This window comes from Chenopodium quinoa, unplaced genomic scaffold, assembly GCF_001683475.1.
Source record: "Chenopodium quinoa cultivar QQ74 unplaced genomic scaffold, ASM168347v1, whole genome shotgun sequence".
In the NCBI taxonomy this organism is placed as follows: domain Eukaryota; kingdom Viridiplantae; phylum Streptophyta; class Magnoliopsida; order Caryophyllales; family Amaranthaceae; genus Chenopodium; species Chenopodium quinoa.
The window spans coordinates 7,443,260-7,460,065 of record NW_018742204.1 but is presented as its reverse complement, the minus strand read 5'-3'; the positions used below and the strand labels follow the sequence as shown (position 1 = coordinate 7,460,065).

The window sequence follows — 16,806 nt, the reverse complement described above, 5'->3', positions numbered from 1 at the left end:
TCATCCTATGTTCACTTCTCCAATCCAATATGCCAAGTGTACACTATTGCCATCCAATATGCCAAATCCAACATGCCAAGTGTACACTATTGCAATCCAATATGCCAAGTGTACACTATTCTAATCAAATGTGCCACATGTTCAATATTCTCTTTTCAATTCATATATTCATTTATCTATTCATCATAGTATTAAAAAGAATTTGTAGTTAAGAATTAAATTAAATATTCAAAATAAATAATAATAATATTACGATTTTTTTAAAAACCAATAATAATAATAATAATAAATAATAATATTAATATTAATATTTTTTGACAGATTATTAATATTAATTAAAACTTATAATAATATTACATAATATTAAAAAAAAATATTGATTGGATAATTTTAACAAGAAATTGTAGGGTTTTTTTTTTGTTCTTTTTTTTTTTTTTTTGAGAAGGAAATTGTAAGATCTAATCGATATCATATATTCATATGCAAGCAATATTACGATTAATCATCTTGCCGCATTAAAGCTTTAACTTTCGATATTACAAACACTAAAGCTTTGACCTTCCACCTGTTCAATTTAGAGGACATAATCATTTTCCTTTTTATTTTTTATTTTTTTGGTATGAGACACATAATCATCTTCTACCTTTATTACCATTTTACTACACATCAATTTATAATTTATAATATGGATTATTTGCCAACCCACAACTCTTCCTCTTCATAATCCCCTAGCTGCTCATCAATGTTCATCAGCAAATTAAGCCCACAACTCTTCCTCTTCATCTCCCCTCCTCAATTCCCACAAATTAAATTTCTTAAAACATGTTTTCGGTTACAAATTTCGCCCATAATTATAATAATGATAATAATTTTTGGGTATTTATTCACTCATCTCTTGATGCAATATTCACTCTATATAACATAGTACCTCCATCATTAAGTTCAAATGTAGATTGACATTCACATTTGGTGAGTGATTATTATCTTGTGCTTTTTTTTTAAAAAAATAATTTTTATTATTTTTTCTTATTATCGTAGAATTAATATTGAAACCCCAATTAACAAAATTGGGAAATTGTTGTAGGCTTTTGTAGAGAGCTTGATGCAAATGGAAGGTGGTAGCTTGAGGTAAAGCTCTTTGGTAATTATTCTAATATTTGGTATAAGCTTTAACATTTTTGGGAATTGAAGTTGTGTGTGAATTTTAAATCAGTTTTGTTTGGGATTGTTCTCAACTTTACCTGTTTTGCCCAAACTCTGGTTCTTGATAGCATTATTGTTCTCAATTTTATGGACTCTGCTGTTCTTGATAGCATTATTAGCAGATTGCTTGATGTTAAGGGTAAACCTGGTAAACAAGTTCAGATTTCACAAAGCCTACTCAATTTATATATTGTTGTTCACCAATTTAGCAATATTACACTATATATATTGCTGGTAAACCTGGGTATTTATATATTGATGTTCTTCAATTTAGCAACATTGTACCCTACTCATTAATTGTTGGTGTGTGATGCATAATCATGGAAATGATATTTTTTATTTATTAATTTTTTGAATATTACACTATATGCATTAGCATAATTGTTAACCTTTTACATCTTCAATTGAATTATATTGGGTTTTGCAAAAGAAAATGAAATATGGCAGGAAACACTTCACCATTAGCTTCACAACTTTGCTGGCAAATATCGTTCAATGGTATGGTTTAGCTACACCCCTATATAGACAATACTACAAAGACAAGAAAGACAAGTACAAGGTCTTTGTGAAACTGAGAATGCAAGAAGATGTACCAATCAAAGTGTGTAGTAAACTAAACAAGACTACAGCACTAGCCAGAGAAGACGCGGCTAAACAAGTAGTCAAAGCTTTACAAAAAACTCATAATTTTGACGTACTTGACCTAAACTATGAAGTTTGCATGAAGCAACGGAGGAAAAGGCGTTTAGCTGACATCAAATTAGCCACAGCCGATCTAAATTTTAGTGATCTTAAGCGAAGCTACTTTGAAGTTTGTGACGAGAATAGGATAATCAAACAATATCTACAAAATGTAAAGCATAAACACAAGTAGACATGTACTAAAAAAAAATGCTCATCTGTCAATTAATAAATTATCTACCAAGTTTGTGACTCATGTTTGTCATGTACATGTTTAAAGTTGTTATAGTAAAATTTAATATATATATATATATATATATATATATATATATATATATATATATATATATATATATATATATATATATATATATATATATTCTATTAACATAGCTTTTCTGACCATTAACTGGGTACTCACAATGTGCCCCTTTATATCTTCATGTCAAATGAATTGCACGGACTAATTTTGGTGATTAAATTGTACACAGTTAACAATGTATCTTTGTACTGGAGACGCTGCGAGGCAAGCTCGATTGTTAAGAAAGCATATACTTACCCAAAGGAGAAATAGGAAAGCATCCTTGGACCATGCTAGAAGACACACGATTGGACTCAATAAAATTGGTATCTCTAAACTACAATATTATCACTTTTATAAACAGGAAGTTGTGTTCTATAAATATGTATTCATTTTCATTTTTAGCTTCTTATAACATATTTATATATTGTTAATAGTATAAATTATTCCTATGTATTCTGCACAAGGCTTTCAATATAACATAAGAATAATTTATTGACTGCATCCATGATCTAAGGTAACCTGAAATCTGTCAGCCATTTATGCAGACTTTAGATTAACATGAAATCTGCTAACAATTTATGCAGACTTCAGATCAATGGATCCTAGATATTCTGCTAGACACGCTCGGCTATTAAGAACACATATACTTGCAGAAAGGAAAAAACAAGTGGCATCAACCATAACACAGTCCTCGGATGGTGCTACAAGAATAAGCAGACCATCCTCAGAGCATGTTAGAAGAGCCACTACTAGATCTAATTTGAGTGGTAAGTGCCAACACCAAGTTTGAGAAGAGTAAGAGCTGAACAACCACATTTTTATTGCTATAGATCATTAAGAAAGTATGGCTAAAGGTAATTGCTTTAATTAACCAAATCCCCACTATATATAAACCTAAAGTAGAACTTGCTTATGTTGCCCACATTTAAACTTCAGTAGCAAAACTTTAATTTGACCTAAAACACTGTATATAAGCCTTTCTGGTTAACAATTTAACTTTTAGTTTAACAAAGTCAGAATTTAATTAGTAAAGAACTAGAGTTTACATGGAATAGGTAACCAATTTATGCAGGTTTCACAATGCGAGATCCTAGAGAAAACGGCAAACAAGCACGACTATTAAGAAAGCATATTATTGCCCAAAGGAAAAGGCGTCCTGTAACAATCTCAAACTCTGCTACAAGAACCATGACCAGAGACAGTGTAGTTGGTAATGCTCTAAGACCTTAAAAATTAATATCCTATAAGTTGAACAATTGCTAATAATTGTGAATTGTATATTAGATGACCCATGCAGTTCAACAAGTATACCATCTATTCCAAGTAAGGGGAAAAAACGTTCCCGACAGATTGACAATGAACAATTTGACATACCAATGGCACTCCCAACAAATGGTGAACATACAAGTGAGTACACTAAGTGTCGCTTCTAAAATCATATTGTGTATTACAATTACAACTTCTAAATAATTTAATGCACCTTCATAATTCTGAAGGAAAATACACCCAGCCTTGGAGTTTTGGCGGCCCAACAGGCAGATGCTCGGATTGTGAAGCTATTGTTTGGTTTGAGGAACGAGCAAGGAAAGATAGAAACAGCAAATCTCCAAAATACAGCATATGTTGTCAGAAGGGAAAGGTGAAGCTACCCCTATTAAAAGACCCACCTGAGTTCCTAAAAGAGCTTTTGAACTGTAATGACCCAAGATCAAAACAATTCAAAGATAGAGGAAGGGTGTATAACTCAATCAATGCTTTCACTTCAATGGGTGGAAAGGTAGATAACACCATCAACCGAGGAAATGCACCATATGTGTTCAGGCTAAATGGCCAGAACCACCATAAGATTGGGTCATTACTTCCTCCCGAAGGCAAGCAACCGAGATTCAGCCAGTTATATATTTATGACACTGAAAATGAAGTGGAAAGCAGGATCCACAGCATTGGAAATGGCGAAAGCACTCCAGATTTGGACCCTGAAATTGTTGCAGGATTATCAAAAATGTTTGACAAGCATAACCAGCTAGCTAAGGTGTTTCGAATGGCAAGGGAAAGGTTTGCTGAGACTGATTTACAACCGGTGAAGATCAGATTAATAGGAACAAGGGCCAAAGATGGCAGGCAATATAACCTGCCCAGTGCCTCTGAAATTGCAGCATTAATAATTAGAACAGGTGATGCTGAAAAAGGACCTCGCGATGTCATAATTGAAGACAAACATTTTGGCTTGAAAAGGATATCAGAACTTGACCCGAGTTTCATGGCAATGCAATATCCATTACTATTTCCATACGGAGAAGATGGATATACAACAGATATCCCACACAATGATGTAGATGCAACTGGGAGAAGGGTGCGGACAACTGTCACAATGAGAGAATATTATGCATTTCGCTTCCAACAGAGAGAAAGGGAGGCAAAAACAAGATTCCAATTGGGAAGATTGAATCAACAACAACAAGTTGATGCCTTCACATGCGTGCAAGAAAGTAGATTAGAATGGGTAAGAGGAAACCAAAAAAAAATTCGCAAGGATGTCCTACGTGGATTAGCCGATGCAGTTTCACGAGGGGATACCGAACCAGCATCGATAGGTCAGCGTGTTGTGCTGCCACAATCATTTTCTGGTTGCCTCAGATTCAATGTCCAAAATTACCATGATGCCCTAGCAATTTGCAGATGGGCTGGCCCTCCAGACCTCTTCATCACAATGACATGCAATCCAAAATGGCCAGAGGTTAAAGATTTCTTATCTTTGATTCCAGGACAGAAACCTGAAGATCGACCTGATATCATTGCTAGATTGCTTAAGATCAAGCTTGATGAGTTAATTGATGACCTTACAAAAAAAATCTCTGTTGGCGGACAAAAGCAGGTTAATAAAAAATAACATTCAAATGGGGCATTTGTTCAATCTTTACTAACCTGACAATCAACTATCCTTCTTTGTGTTTTATAAATTTATTAAACGCATACAAATTAAAGTTTATAGTAGTATAGTGCACCAACTATCAATCAATATAATTTAAGCCAAGTCTAAGCGGTTCATTAAAATACTTGCATTTGGTATACAAAGACTGCAATTTTTAATGTAAAATTACCTCTTCATATGTATTAAAGAACTTAAAATATTGACATACACTCACACCTTCTTTTGGTTTTCGCAGTAATATATACAATAGAGTTCCAAAAGAGAGGACTACCACATGTTCATATGTTGTTATTCCTCCATGAAGCTGACAAACTGAAAACTCAAACAGATATTGACAGATTGATTTCAGCAGAATTACCAGATACAGAAAAAGACCACATCGCATTTGAGGCAGTAGTTCAATACATGACACATGGACCATGTGGGGCCTTGAACCCAAAATGTCCATGTATGCAGGGAGGACGGTGTTCAAAATACTACCCTAAAAATTTCAATAGTGAAACATCAATTGGCGAGGACGGATACCCAATTTACCGGAGGAGAAATGATGGAAGGACAACAACAAAGAATGGCATCACAATTGACAATACTTTTATTGTGCCATACAATGTTGACTTGCTGGTAAAGTACCAAGCACACATAAATGTGGAGGTGTGCAACAAATACACATGCACCAAATACCTCTTCAAATACATGAATAAGGGCCCAAATATGGCAACTGCAACAATACAACAACAAAGTGAAGGGTCAAGCATTCAACAACAACCACAGAGGGATGAAATAAAAACATATTTGCAATGCAGATATGTTTCAGCTGCAGAGGCGTGCTGGAGAATGTTTGGATTTGAAATACAATATAAACAACCACCCGTCGAACGCCTCAGCTGTCACCTTGAGGATGAACAAATAGTAATGTTTGAAGATCATGAGCTGCTAGATGATGTCCTTGACAGAGTGGGACAAGCAAAAACTCCTCTCACCGGATGGATGGAAGCCAATCGAAAATACAAAAAAGCACGGACCTTAACCTTCCATGAATTCCCCACTGAATGGGGATGGCTAAAGAAGGAAAAGAAATGGAAGGAGAGAGATCGAGGGTTCAAAATTGGCAGAATATACTTTGTGCTCCCAGCATCCGGGGAGCAATATTACTTGCGTATTCTTTTAAATATTGTTAAAGGAGCAACTTGCTTTGCAGAAATAAGAACTGTCAACGACGTCGAATTCAGCACATTCAAGGAAGCATGCAATGCTTTAGGGCTTCTAGAAGGGGACAATGAATGGCACGAAGCACTACAAGCTGCACCAACCTGGGCAACTGCACCACAATTAAGAGACTTATTCGTAACATTATTGATTTTCTGTGAGGTCACAAATCCAACAGAACTATGGGAGAAGAATTGGGAGATGCTAGCAGATGATATCCTATATCGACAACAAAAGAGATTGGGTACAAGAAACATTGTGCTGACAACAAACCAGTTGCAAAATTACGCACTACATGAGATAGAATTGAGCCTCAACAGAAATAATCGAAGCCTGAGGAATTATGCCAACATGCCATACCCAGACATATCTTTGGTACAACAATCCTCAAACAGGCTTATACTCGAAGAGCAAATGCATGATGTGGGCACACTAGCAAACCAGGCATCTCATTTGGAAGCAGGTCTGAATCCAGAACAAAATGATGTTTACCAACAGATACTTCAATCCGTCAATTCAGAAACAGGAGGAGTCTACTTTATATATGGAAGCGGAGGTACAGGGAAGACATATTTATGGACTACCTTAATATCAAAACTACGATCAGAGGGACAAATAGTGATTGCAGTTGCTTCCTCTGGGATTGCAGCTCTACTACTCCAGTGTGGAAGAACAACCCATTCACGGTTCAGCATCCCGATAAATTTGAATGAAATTTCGTGTTGTAGGATAGCCCAGGGTTCCGACTTGGCAAATCTCCTGCAAAGGGCAAGCTTAATAATATGGGATGAAGCCCCCATGATTCATAGACATGCTTTTGATGCAGTAGATCGCACTTTGCGTGATATCATGCAAACTGAAAACGCAAACTCTGGTGACAGACCTTTCGGAGGCAAAACAGTCGTACTAGGAGGAGATTTTAGACAGATACTACCTGTGGTCCCACGAAAAGGCAGGGGAGTAGGGGTGGGACTTTTCAAACCGAACCGTGAAATCGTCCGTTACCGAACCGAATCATCACGGACCGAACCGTTTATAACCCGCTAATTTTAAACCGAAAACCGAACTGAACCGTATAATGTCAAACCGAAACCGAACCGAACCAATTAATGTTAACCCGTTACGAACCGTAAACCAATAACAAACCAAACCGTTTATAAACCGAAACCGTTTGAACCGATTAATGTTAACCCGCTAACTGTTTAAACCGAACCGTTTATAAACCGAAACCGTTTAAACCGTAGGAAAAAACCGTTTAAATCGAAACATTTACAACCCGCTAACCGTTTAAACCGAACTGTTATAACCCATTAAACCGCTTAAACCGAACTATTTTCAAACCGCAACCCGTTTAAACCGATCCGATTACAAACTATTTAAACCGAACTGTTTACAACCCGTTCCATTCAAATTGAACTATTTACAGCCTTTAACAATTTGTTAGAATTCCACGAAATATATTTGATGTTTAATGTAATTTAACAGTACAATTTTTTTTACATATAATTATTGATTTAAATTTATAATTTTTTTTGCTATTATAAAATTAAAATTATATTCTTGTATAACTAAATTAGGAGTTATAAATTAAATAAAAAATGAAAAAATTTGGCCACCCACCCACCACCGTAACCCACCCTAACACCACCCCCGCCGTCACCCCAGACCCACCCTAACACTACCCCCCACCCACCACCGTTACCGTAACCCACCCCCACCCCACCACCGTTACCGTAACCCACCCCCACCCCACCAACGTCAACCCAGACCCACCCTAACACCACCCCCGCACCCACCATAATTACCGTAACCCACCCCACCACCCACCGTAAATAAAAAAACCCAGACCCAAACCTTACCCCACCCCATCCACCACCGTCACCGTAAATAATTAAAACCCAGACCCATACCCCACCCCACCTACCACCATCACCGTAACGTACCCCACCCCACCCCACCCCACCCACCACCGTCACTGTAAAAAAAAAAAAAAAAAAAAAAAAAAAAAAAAAAAAAAAAAAAAAAAAACCAGACCCAACCCCAACCAGACCCACCACCGTCACCGTAACACACCCCACCCCACCCCATACAAAAAAATCGAAAAAAAAACCCAAACCCACCGTAACCCCACCCCACCCACCCCCACGAAACCCAACATCCTCGAAACCCCCCAACTCACTCTAATTGCTCACCCACCATAAAACTCCCTCCCTCCCTCGAAAAATCCTCCCTCCCCACCCACCCGAACCCAGTCTAACCGCCGCCGCACCCACCCTAACTCGGCCCCCTCCGTTGCCCACAACTTGAAAAAAATTAAAAAGAAAAACAGAAAATAAAAAAAGGAAGAACGAAAACACCTTATATATTAATCCTGAATTTGGCCTCGAATTTGGTTTTAAAAGGCAAAATTCGATCATGAAACAACTAGATCTAGAGTTTCGTGGTCGAATTTGACCATAAAAACCGTCGTGCGTGGTGCCGGTGGACGGAGACGGAGAAACGAGATGGAAGAAAGGAGAACATAGACGGAAGAAGGGAGAAGAAGGAAGAAGAAGAAAGGAAGAAGGAAGAGGAGATGAGAGAGAAAACGAGAGAGCAGTGAGCATATTAACAGCCATGGCTTCAAAAAATTGATAATATTACAGAAGAGGATTAAGAAAACGAGAGAGAAATCAAAAAGAGTACTAAAGAGACGATGGTAAGAGTGATCTGATTGGTGGAAAAGAAAACACACGGATCGTGAATTGGAATGTGTGCGATGATAGGCCGTTAGATGACATGCAAATCAATGGCTGGTATTTAATATAAGACGGTGACACGGATCATGGGATAATGGATTTGGATAGTATGTTTTTTTTTATTCATAGCTACGTACTAATAAAAACACTACTGTACTCTTAACTTTATGTAACTTATAAATTGTAAGAAACACAAATGTTTGGAAATTGGAATTGATTCAATATGACATATTTAATGTATATTAGTTATATGTATATCAGTATATGTAATAAATAATAATGTATGGTACGATTGGTATCATACTATCATTGGTATGTATAGATAATCGATAAATGTATCTGATTATTAAAACTTAAAACAGTTGATGATCGATCTAATTGATTCTACTTCCCCACCTGTTTTCTTTAACTTGCAAGTTGCAACATATATATGTTGCAGCCTTGTAGGCACGTAATCTTAAAAGGTGATTAGAGAGGGTAAGACAACAAAGTAATTCAGCAATATAATTTTAACACCAAAATTATGGAATAGTTACAAACAATTGTCAATTATTATTTTATTAGACTAATGGGAAATTGAATAATCGTGATTTTAATTAAACATCCAAATATAGTTCCGTAACATTAAATTATTAGTTTATTACAATATCAATTATCGATTTATTGTATTCAAAGTACCAATTCATCAAATCATGGTTATGACGCGATCTTTAAAACAATTAAAACAAGAAGCTGATAGCCTGATAATATTTGATAATGAAACAATAATACATTAATACCTTATAAATTTGTAATAGACTAATATTTAATAAACAACAACAAGACTATAACCAAATTTGAAACATAACACATTAACATGATATAGAATGAATGAGAATTTCTGTAATTCTATATAATCTGATATCTGAATCGATTTATCGTATTCAAAGTAACAACTCATCAAAACATGGTCATGACACGATATCTAAAACAATCCAACAAGAAGATGATAACCTAATAATATATATTTAATAATGAAACAATAATACATTAATACATTATAAATTTGTAATAGACTAATATGATAATATCGAATAAACAACAACAAGAGTATAACCAAACTTGAAACATAACATATTAACATGATATAGAATAATTGAATAAATGAAGATTTGTGTAATTGTATATAATCCGATGTCTGAAAATAAAGTGACGAAGTCCCAACTTTATATAAAACGAAAATAGCTAACCGGTAAAAAATCTCTTAAAACCCAATTTCTACTCGATCCATTATTTTTTTCACCAACCTATGCCGACCCGCTAATGAAATGGAAATACTAGTCCCAACTTGATATAAAACAAAACGCGCTAACTGGTCAAAACCACTTTTTAGAACTCGATTTCAACCCGATCCAATTTAACCGATTACCAAACTAACCCGAACGATTTTAGCACCAAACCGAGTATAAACCGAACCGATATGAATCGAACTAGCATTAACCCGGGTAAACCCGCCCCTGAACCGACCCATTTCAAAATAATCCGTTCATGACCCGAACCGATATGAACCCGGACCGACGTTGACCCGGTAAAACCGCCCCTGAACCGATCCGTTTCAAACCGGTCAGATCATGACCCGAACCGTTTAAAAACCGAACGGGCATTGACCCGGGTAAATCCGCCCCTGAAGCGACCCGTTTCTAACCGATCTGATTATGACCCGAACTGTTTATAAACCGAACCGTTTATGACCCGAACCGAATTTAAATCGTACAAAAATAAACCGAAACCGAACCGACCTGTGACTAATCAAAACCGAACTGAACCGACCCGCCGTCTAAATGAAACCGTTTTAACCCGAACCGTTTCAAACCGAAACCGTTTCAAACTGAGGTCAAACCGAACTGCCAGACCGAAGTCCCACCCCTACAGGGGAGATATAGTTGATGCATCTATTAGTAGATCAGCGACAATATGACCTTATTGCACTGTGTTAAAGCTTACAACAAACATGAGATTGAGGGGAAGCACATCCGTTGTAGGACTACAACAAATGCAAGATTTTAGCAACTGAGTTCTAGATGTGGGTGACGGAAAATTACCAACCACAAGAAAACACGGGGAAGATGAAGCCACTTGGATACAAATACCAAGTGATTTGTTGCTACAACACCATGAAGACACAAAAGCAGCCCTTGTGAATGAAATATACCCCGACATTCAAAACAGATGTACAGATGTAGCATATCTTGCTGAAAGGGCAATCCTAGCACCTAAAAACGAATGTGTAGATGATATCAATAACTACATACTCTCGATGATTAATGCAGAAGGAGGAGTATATAAAAGTGTTGACAGAGTTAGCCCCCTCACAAATACATCAGCAGTAGATGAAGACTTATACCCCATAGAATTTCTAAACACACTGCAATTTCCAGGCATCCAAAATCACGAAATACGACTAAAGGTAGGCTGCCCAATAATCTTACTCAGAAACATTAGCCAAGTGGAGGGATTGTGCAATGGCACCAGGCTCATTATAACACGGTTGCATCCAACTGTGATTGAAGCACAAGTAGTGACAGGATCAAATGTTGGAAAAAAAGTGCCCATTCCTCGAGTAGAAATGTCACCGTCAGACCACACATTGCCGTTCACTATGAAGCGCAGACAATTCCCGGTGAAGGTATGCTTCGCAATGACAATAAACAAAATTCAAGGCCAAACATTTGATCGAGTCGGTGTATATTTACCGGAACCTGTGTTCAGCCATGGCCAACTGTACGTTGCCGTATCTAGAGTCACATGTCGATCAGGCTTACGAATTTGTATAGGATCCAATGGAGACACTACGGAAGATTCCTCAATCACAAAGAATGTCGTATACTCTGAAATTTTCGACAACTTATAGATAAACAATATATATTGTAACTATTTATTATGCAAAAAATAATAGATGAATTGTTAAAAGAAGTGACAATTTCAATAGCTTCCCATGTATCACATACAAATCAATATAATATCTAGATCTCAATAAAATCAGCAATAGATTCCTCTGTACGCCCATTCAAATTCTTAACAACTACATAGATACATGGAAATTAAATTACAATACCCAGATGCAATAACCAACAACACTCCAGAGGTACAAACACAAATTTTATTAAAAAAAAAAACGCCTGTACAACTAAAAACCAAAACTAAAAATATAGATTCAAATTCCTTGAAAAAGGAGAAGTTTAAACTTTATAATTACAATCACAATTTAATAACATTAAAAAAAAACCATATAGTAAGAAAAAAAAAAACCGAAACATTAAATATACACATAAAGTTAAAAAAAAAACTAAGATTCAATATTAAATTAACCCAAAATTGACCCAAAAGTAGCTCAAAAGGCCTTACAATGAATAAATTAATACACATTAACATACCACTAAATATAATATATAATTAATGAGATGCAATGCCAGCAAAACCACACATAAATAGCCATAATTCTAAGTCCATAACTGACAATTAATTAGCAAAGGAAATTAAAACCCGTTACCAATAAATTCACAATAAAAACCTCACTAAATAAAATTAAATTACACAAATAATCCAACTTTAAACAAAAAAAAACATTATAAATAACGAGAAAACAATTTAGAACCTAAACAACAACAACCCAATACCACCACAATCAAAATATTCAACAAAAACAAAAGGAAAAAAATAATTCAAAAGAAGCCAAGAAGAAATCACATATGGAAGAAGCAACAAACGCCCAAAAAACCAAGGTATCACAAAAATCCATTAACATAAATAAATATATATATACACGAAATTATACACAAAAATTCTGATATAATTAGCTACACTCTTAATTTATGAATATGTCAACTGACCACACTACACCCTTACTGAAATACAGGAAATGGAAGAGGAGAAAACCTATATTGCAGATTTGGATCCAGCACTCAGAGGAGATTGGAAAATAACTGCACGGATAACCCGAATGTGGGAGGTCCGGTATAATGCAACACATAATACAGCCGACGCAATAGACATGGTTTTGCTCGATGAAAAGGTATAGTATTACAAATACACCCAAACTATAAATTTAGTGAACAACAGTGCTAATTCAAAATACTATCACCTACAATCTACTGATATTAACTGGGGTTGCAAATGTACAGGGAACTCAAATCCAAGCGGTGGTTAAAAAAACACTAATAAGGCATTTTGAGGACAAACTACAAGAAGGGAAAATACATACAATGACTCATTTCATTGTCGGAAAGAATACTATATCACGAAGACAAGTAGACCATCCCAACATTATATGGTTCACATCATTCACATCGGTTATTCAACAAGACGAAACAATAGCTTCCATTCCAAAACACAAATTCAACTTACACCCCCTCAACCAACTAGCAGACCGCAACAACAAGGTAGACAAACTCACAGGTAAAAAAGGCCCACCAAATACACCAATCTTCGAAATTAAAAAAAAAAAAAAAAACAAAACCACAATATACTAACCAATTTAAGGATGCAGAGGTCATTGGACAGCTTATAGGGGTTGAAAGCAAAGTGGAAAAGACTCAAGACAACTCATCAACTACACGAAGAACAATACACATTCAAGATGAAGAGTAAGAAAAAAAGAAAAAAAGAAAATTAAAAACCCAAAATTGCAACCTAACTAAATTTCAAAAACGATGCAGGTTCAACAAGGTGGCTGTGACCCTATGGGGTAACGAAGCAGAACTGATCACAGACGACATAGCGGAAAATGTAGCCAATACAAAAATACTAATCATAACAGCTACTCGAGTCAGCATGTATCAAGGTGAGAAATAATTAAGTGCAAATCTTTTTTTACAAAAATATTATGGGAACCTAATATTTACTATATACTGTTGCAGGGAACTATCAACTAAATTCCACAAGTGCCACCAAGATCTACATCAATTTAGATATCCAGGAGGTGGAAACCTTTAGACAAGGGTAACAACAAACTACACACAACAATACAACAGTATGATACACTACAACCACATTATCTAACCACTCTTTAATTATCTTTACTCCATAGCCTGGTTGATGTCCCACAACAACAAATAACACATATACAAGCCACCCAGCCAGAGACTTTAGAGGAGGCAATGACCAAGAACCGAAGGACCATAACAGAATTACAGCAACTTTACATGGAAGAAGAAGACCAGGTACGAAACACATTACTTAAAAAAAACAAAGAAAATCAACAATCAACAAGATTAACTAATATAACAAGCATGCCAAAACCAGGAAACGAAAAAACACATACACATGCGTAGCAAAAATAACAGAGATTCATGATGAAGAATGCGGCTGGAATTATATTTCGTGTGCTAATTGCAAGTCAAAGTTGGATGACCAACAATACTGTAACAAATGCCAAGCTACATCAGAATTTCCAATACACAGGTCAATAACAAATAAATAACATGGAAACGCCTGTAAATACAACATATTAATCACAAGTTTTGCAAAAAACAGGTACCGATTGATTATCACAATTGCAGACGAAGATGCATCAATTACTGCAGGAACATTTGACAAAGATGCGGAAAAAATCATTGGAAAACCAATCACAACAATGCTAAAGATTCATGAACAGGTAACACTACCAACCACATCAAAAAACCCAAAAAAAAAAATGTATAGGCACCTAACTTGAATCAACAGGAGAACGGAATGGAAAAGGTATTAAACGAACTTCGACAAAGCATTGGGAAAGAATGCACACTTAAGGTTAAAGTCAACAAAAAGGGATACATACAAGAACTAACAGCAATAAAAGTTTATCATGTGGAACGAAAGGTGAATCACATTGAAGCCGATGGAAAGAACAACAACAAAAGAAAAAAAGAAGAAGTCAAGCCCGATACCACCACAACAAGTTCAACACCCAAAAAACAAAAACCGAAAAGGTAAACAACCATGATGAACAAAAAGTTTCTTGGTTAAAAAAAGCCCCTTACTCATATCAATATAACTAATTCACAGGAAAGACGACAGCAGCCCAGAAATACAAGAGAGTCAACAGCAAAAATAGCAAAAAGAAACCACAGATGATAATGCTACACGACAAAGAATGACATCTCATTCTCATCTATCCTATCTAACCATAGTCACTTCAGACGTATATTAAATAATAATTTGATCTACAATTTGATGTAATACAAAGTGTCAATTTTTTTTCCAATTTCAGTTAGATTAGCTTACACTAGAATTAATTTAAATCTAATTAGATTACCTAATTTAAAATGAAAAAAATAAATTTAAATTCAACAACGTTTAATTGTTAAATAATAACATTAGGTGTACAACAAATTTGAAAAAAAATTGTCCTACAAATGTGTTCACAAATGTAATCATGGACAAATTTTGACTAAATTAGATGATGCACTCATCTTTTCTCAAGGGGTTTGTCAAAAATTGTTTGACATGTTCATGCTCAAGAGTGAATTACTTTCATAATAATTATAAAATCCATACTCCAAAAAAAAAACAACTAATAACAAGCCCGTACATTGTACGGGCCTAAAGACTAGTTAATATTTAAAAACGCAAACCCTATTTACCATATATATTCCATTCTTTCTACATTTTCTTATGGAGTAATAATTTACCACATGTCATTTTCTTTTATATATTTATTTTATAATCCTTTTATTTTATTGGCCTTCATTATATGTAATTAGTTATTGACTTATTGTAAGGCTTTTTCATCTTCCCCTATTTATGTACCAATAGCTCTAATAATTTCGTTACTTCCCCTTAAATTCAACATATTGAATTTCTTGATATTTTCTTCTTCTCTATCCATCTTTTAAATTCAATTAGTTAAATATGTTATTTAATTCATTGACCCTTTATCATCTACCCATATTTAATTTCCTGTAAATATCTAACCATGCATTCTATACATCATTTAAATTCCCTTAATAAAATTGACTAAAAAATATCTCTAAAATTATTGTGCAAAATCTGTGCTATGATGAAAATGATGATTGCAAGGAGATAAATTAAATCTCAAGAAATATTGAATGACAATAAATGGAAAGAGTATAACTATGTAAGCATTTGGTCTTAAGTTATTTGATTTTATATAACTACCATGCATACTAATGTTATAGATTGTAAAAGCTATTTTCGTAAATAATTTTTGTAGCATAAATCCATAAATAATAACTTATACACATCCCATGCGTAGAATGGGCCCAAAAGCTAGTTATTTATAATACTCCTTCCGTTGTGTAGTATTATTATTATTATTTTTTTTGAAACAGTTGTGTAGTATTATTAAGTAATGAACTAAGTAATATTTCTAAAATATTATGAACTTACATTAATAATATTAGTTAAAAATAACACTAATAATTAATGTAATATAAATTACTAATATTAACAATTATTATAATTATTTTTAGTAACTAATAATGATAATAATTATTAATAATTATTAATTAATTAATTAATTAATTACTACTACTACTACAACAACAACAACAAACTATTTAAAAGAGTAAAAGACCTGAACTTAATTTAAACAACCTAAATTGAACTGAACTTAAACAACCTGAATTAAAAATACTGAAATTAACTTTACAGAAGTCCAATATCCTAAATCATTTTAATTTGTTCTTAACTACTCCGTACTTTATTATTGTGAAAAGCCAAATAAATTTGATAACATGCATGCATGTATCAATGAATGAATTATG

General features: G+C 34.7%; 2 protein-coding genes across 2 annotated transcripts; both read left to right on the top strand.

Annotated features, from left to right (window-relative positions):
- Positions 1-461: 461 nt before the first annotated feature.
- LOC110709442 lies at positions 462-5,154 on the top strand. Its single transcript, XM_021887692.1, has 7 exons — positions 462-969; positions 1,085-1,128; positions 2,376-2,511; positions 2,773-2,955; positions 3,261-3,398; positions 3,473-3,595; positions 3,685-5,154. The coding sequence occupies exons 3-7, from the start codon at positions 2,382-2,384 to the stop codon at positions 5,076-5,078; spliced, it is 1,968 nt and encodes a 655-aa protein (XP_021743384.1). The 5' UTR covers positions 462-969; positions 1,085-1,128; positions 2,376-2,381; the 3' UTR covers positions 5,079-5,154.
- A 248-nt stretch (positions 5,155-5,402) lies between these two features.
- On the top strand, positions 5,403-7,373 carry LOC110720016. Its single transcript, XM_021899049.1, has one exon. It carries the CDS (start codon positions 5,403-5,405, stop codon positions 7,371-7,373), a length of 1,971 nt encoding a protein of 656 aa, XP_021754741.1.
- The last annotated feature ends 9,433 nt before the right edge of the window (positions 7,374-16,806 follow it).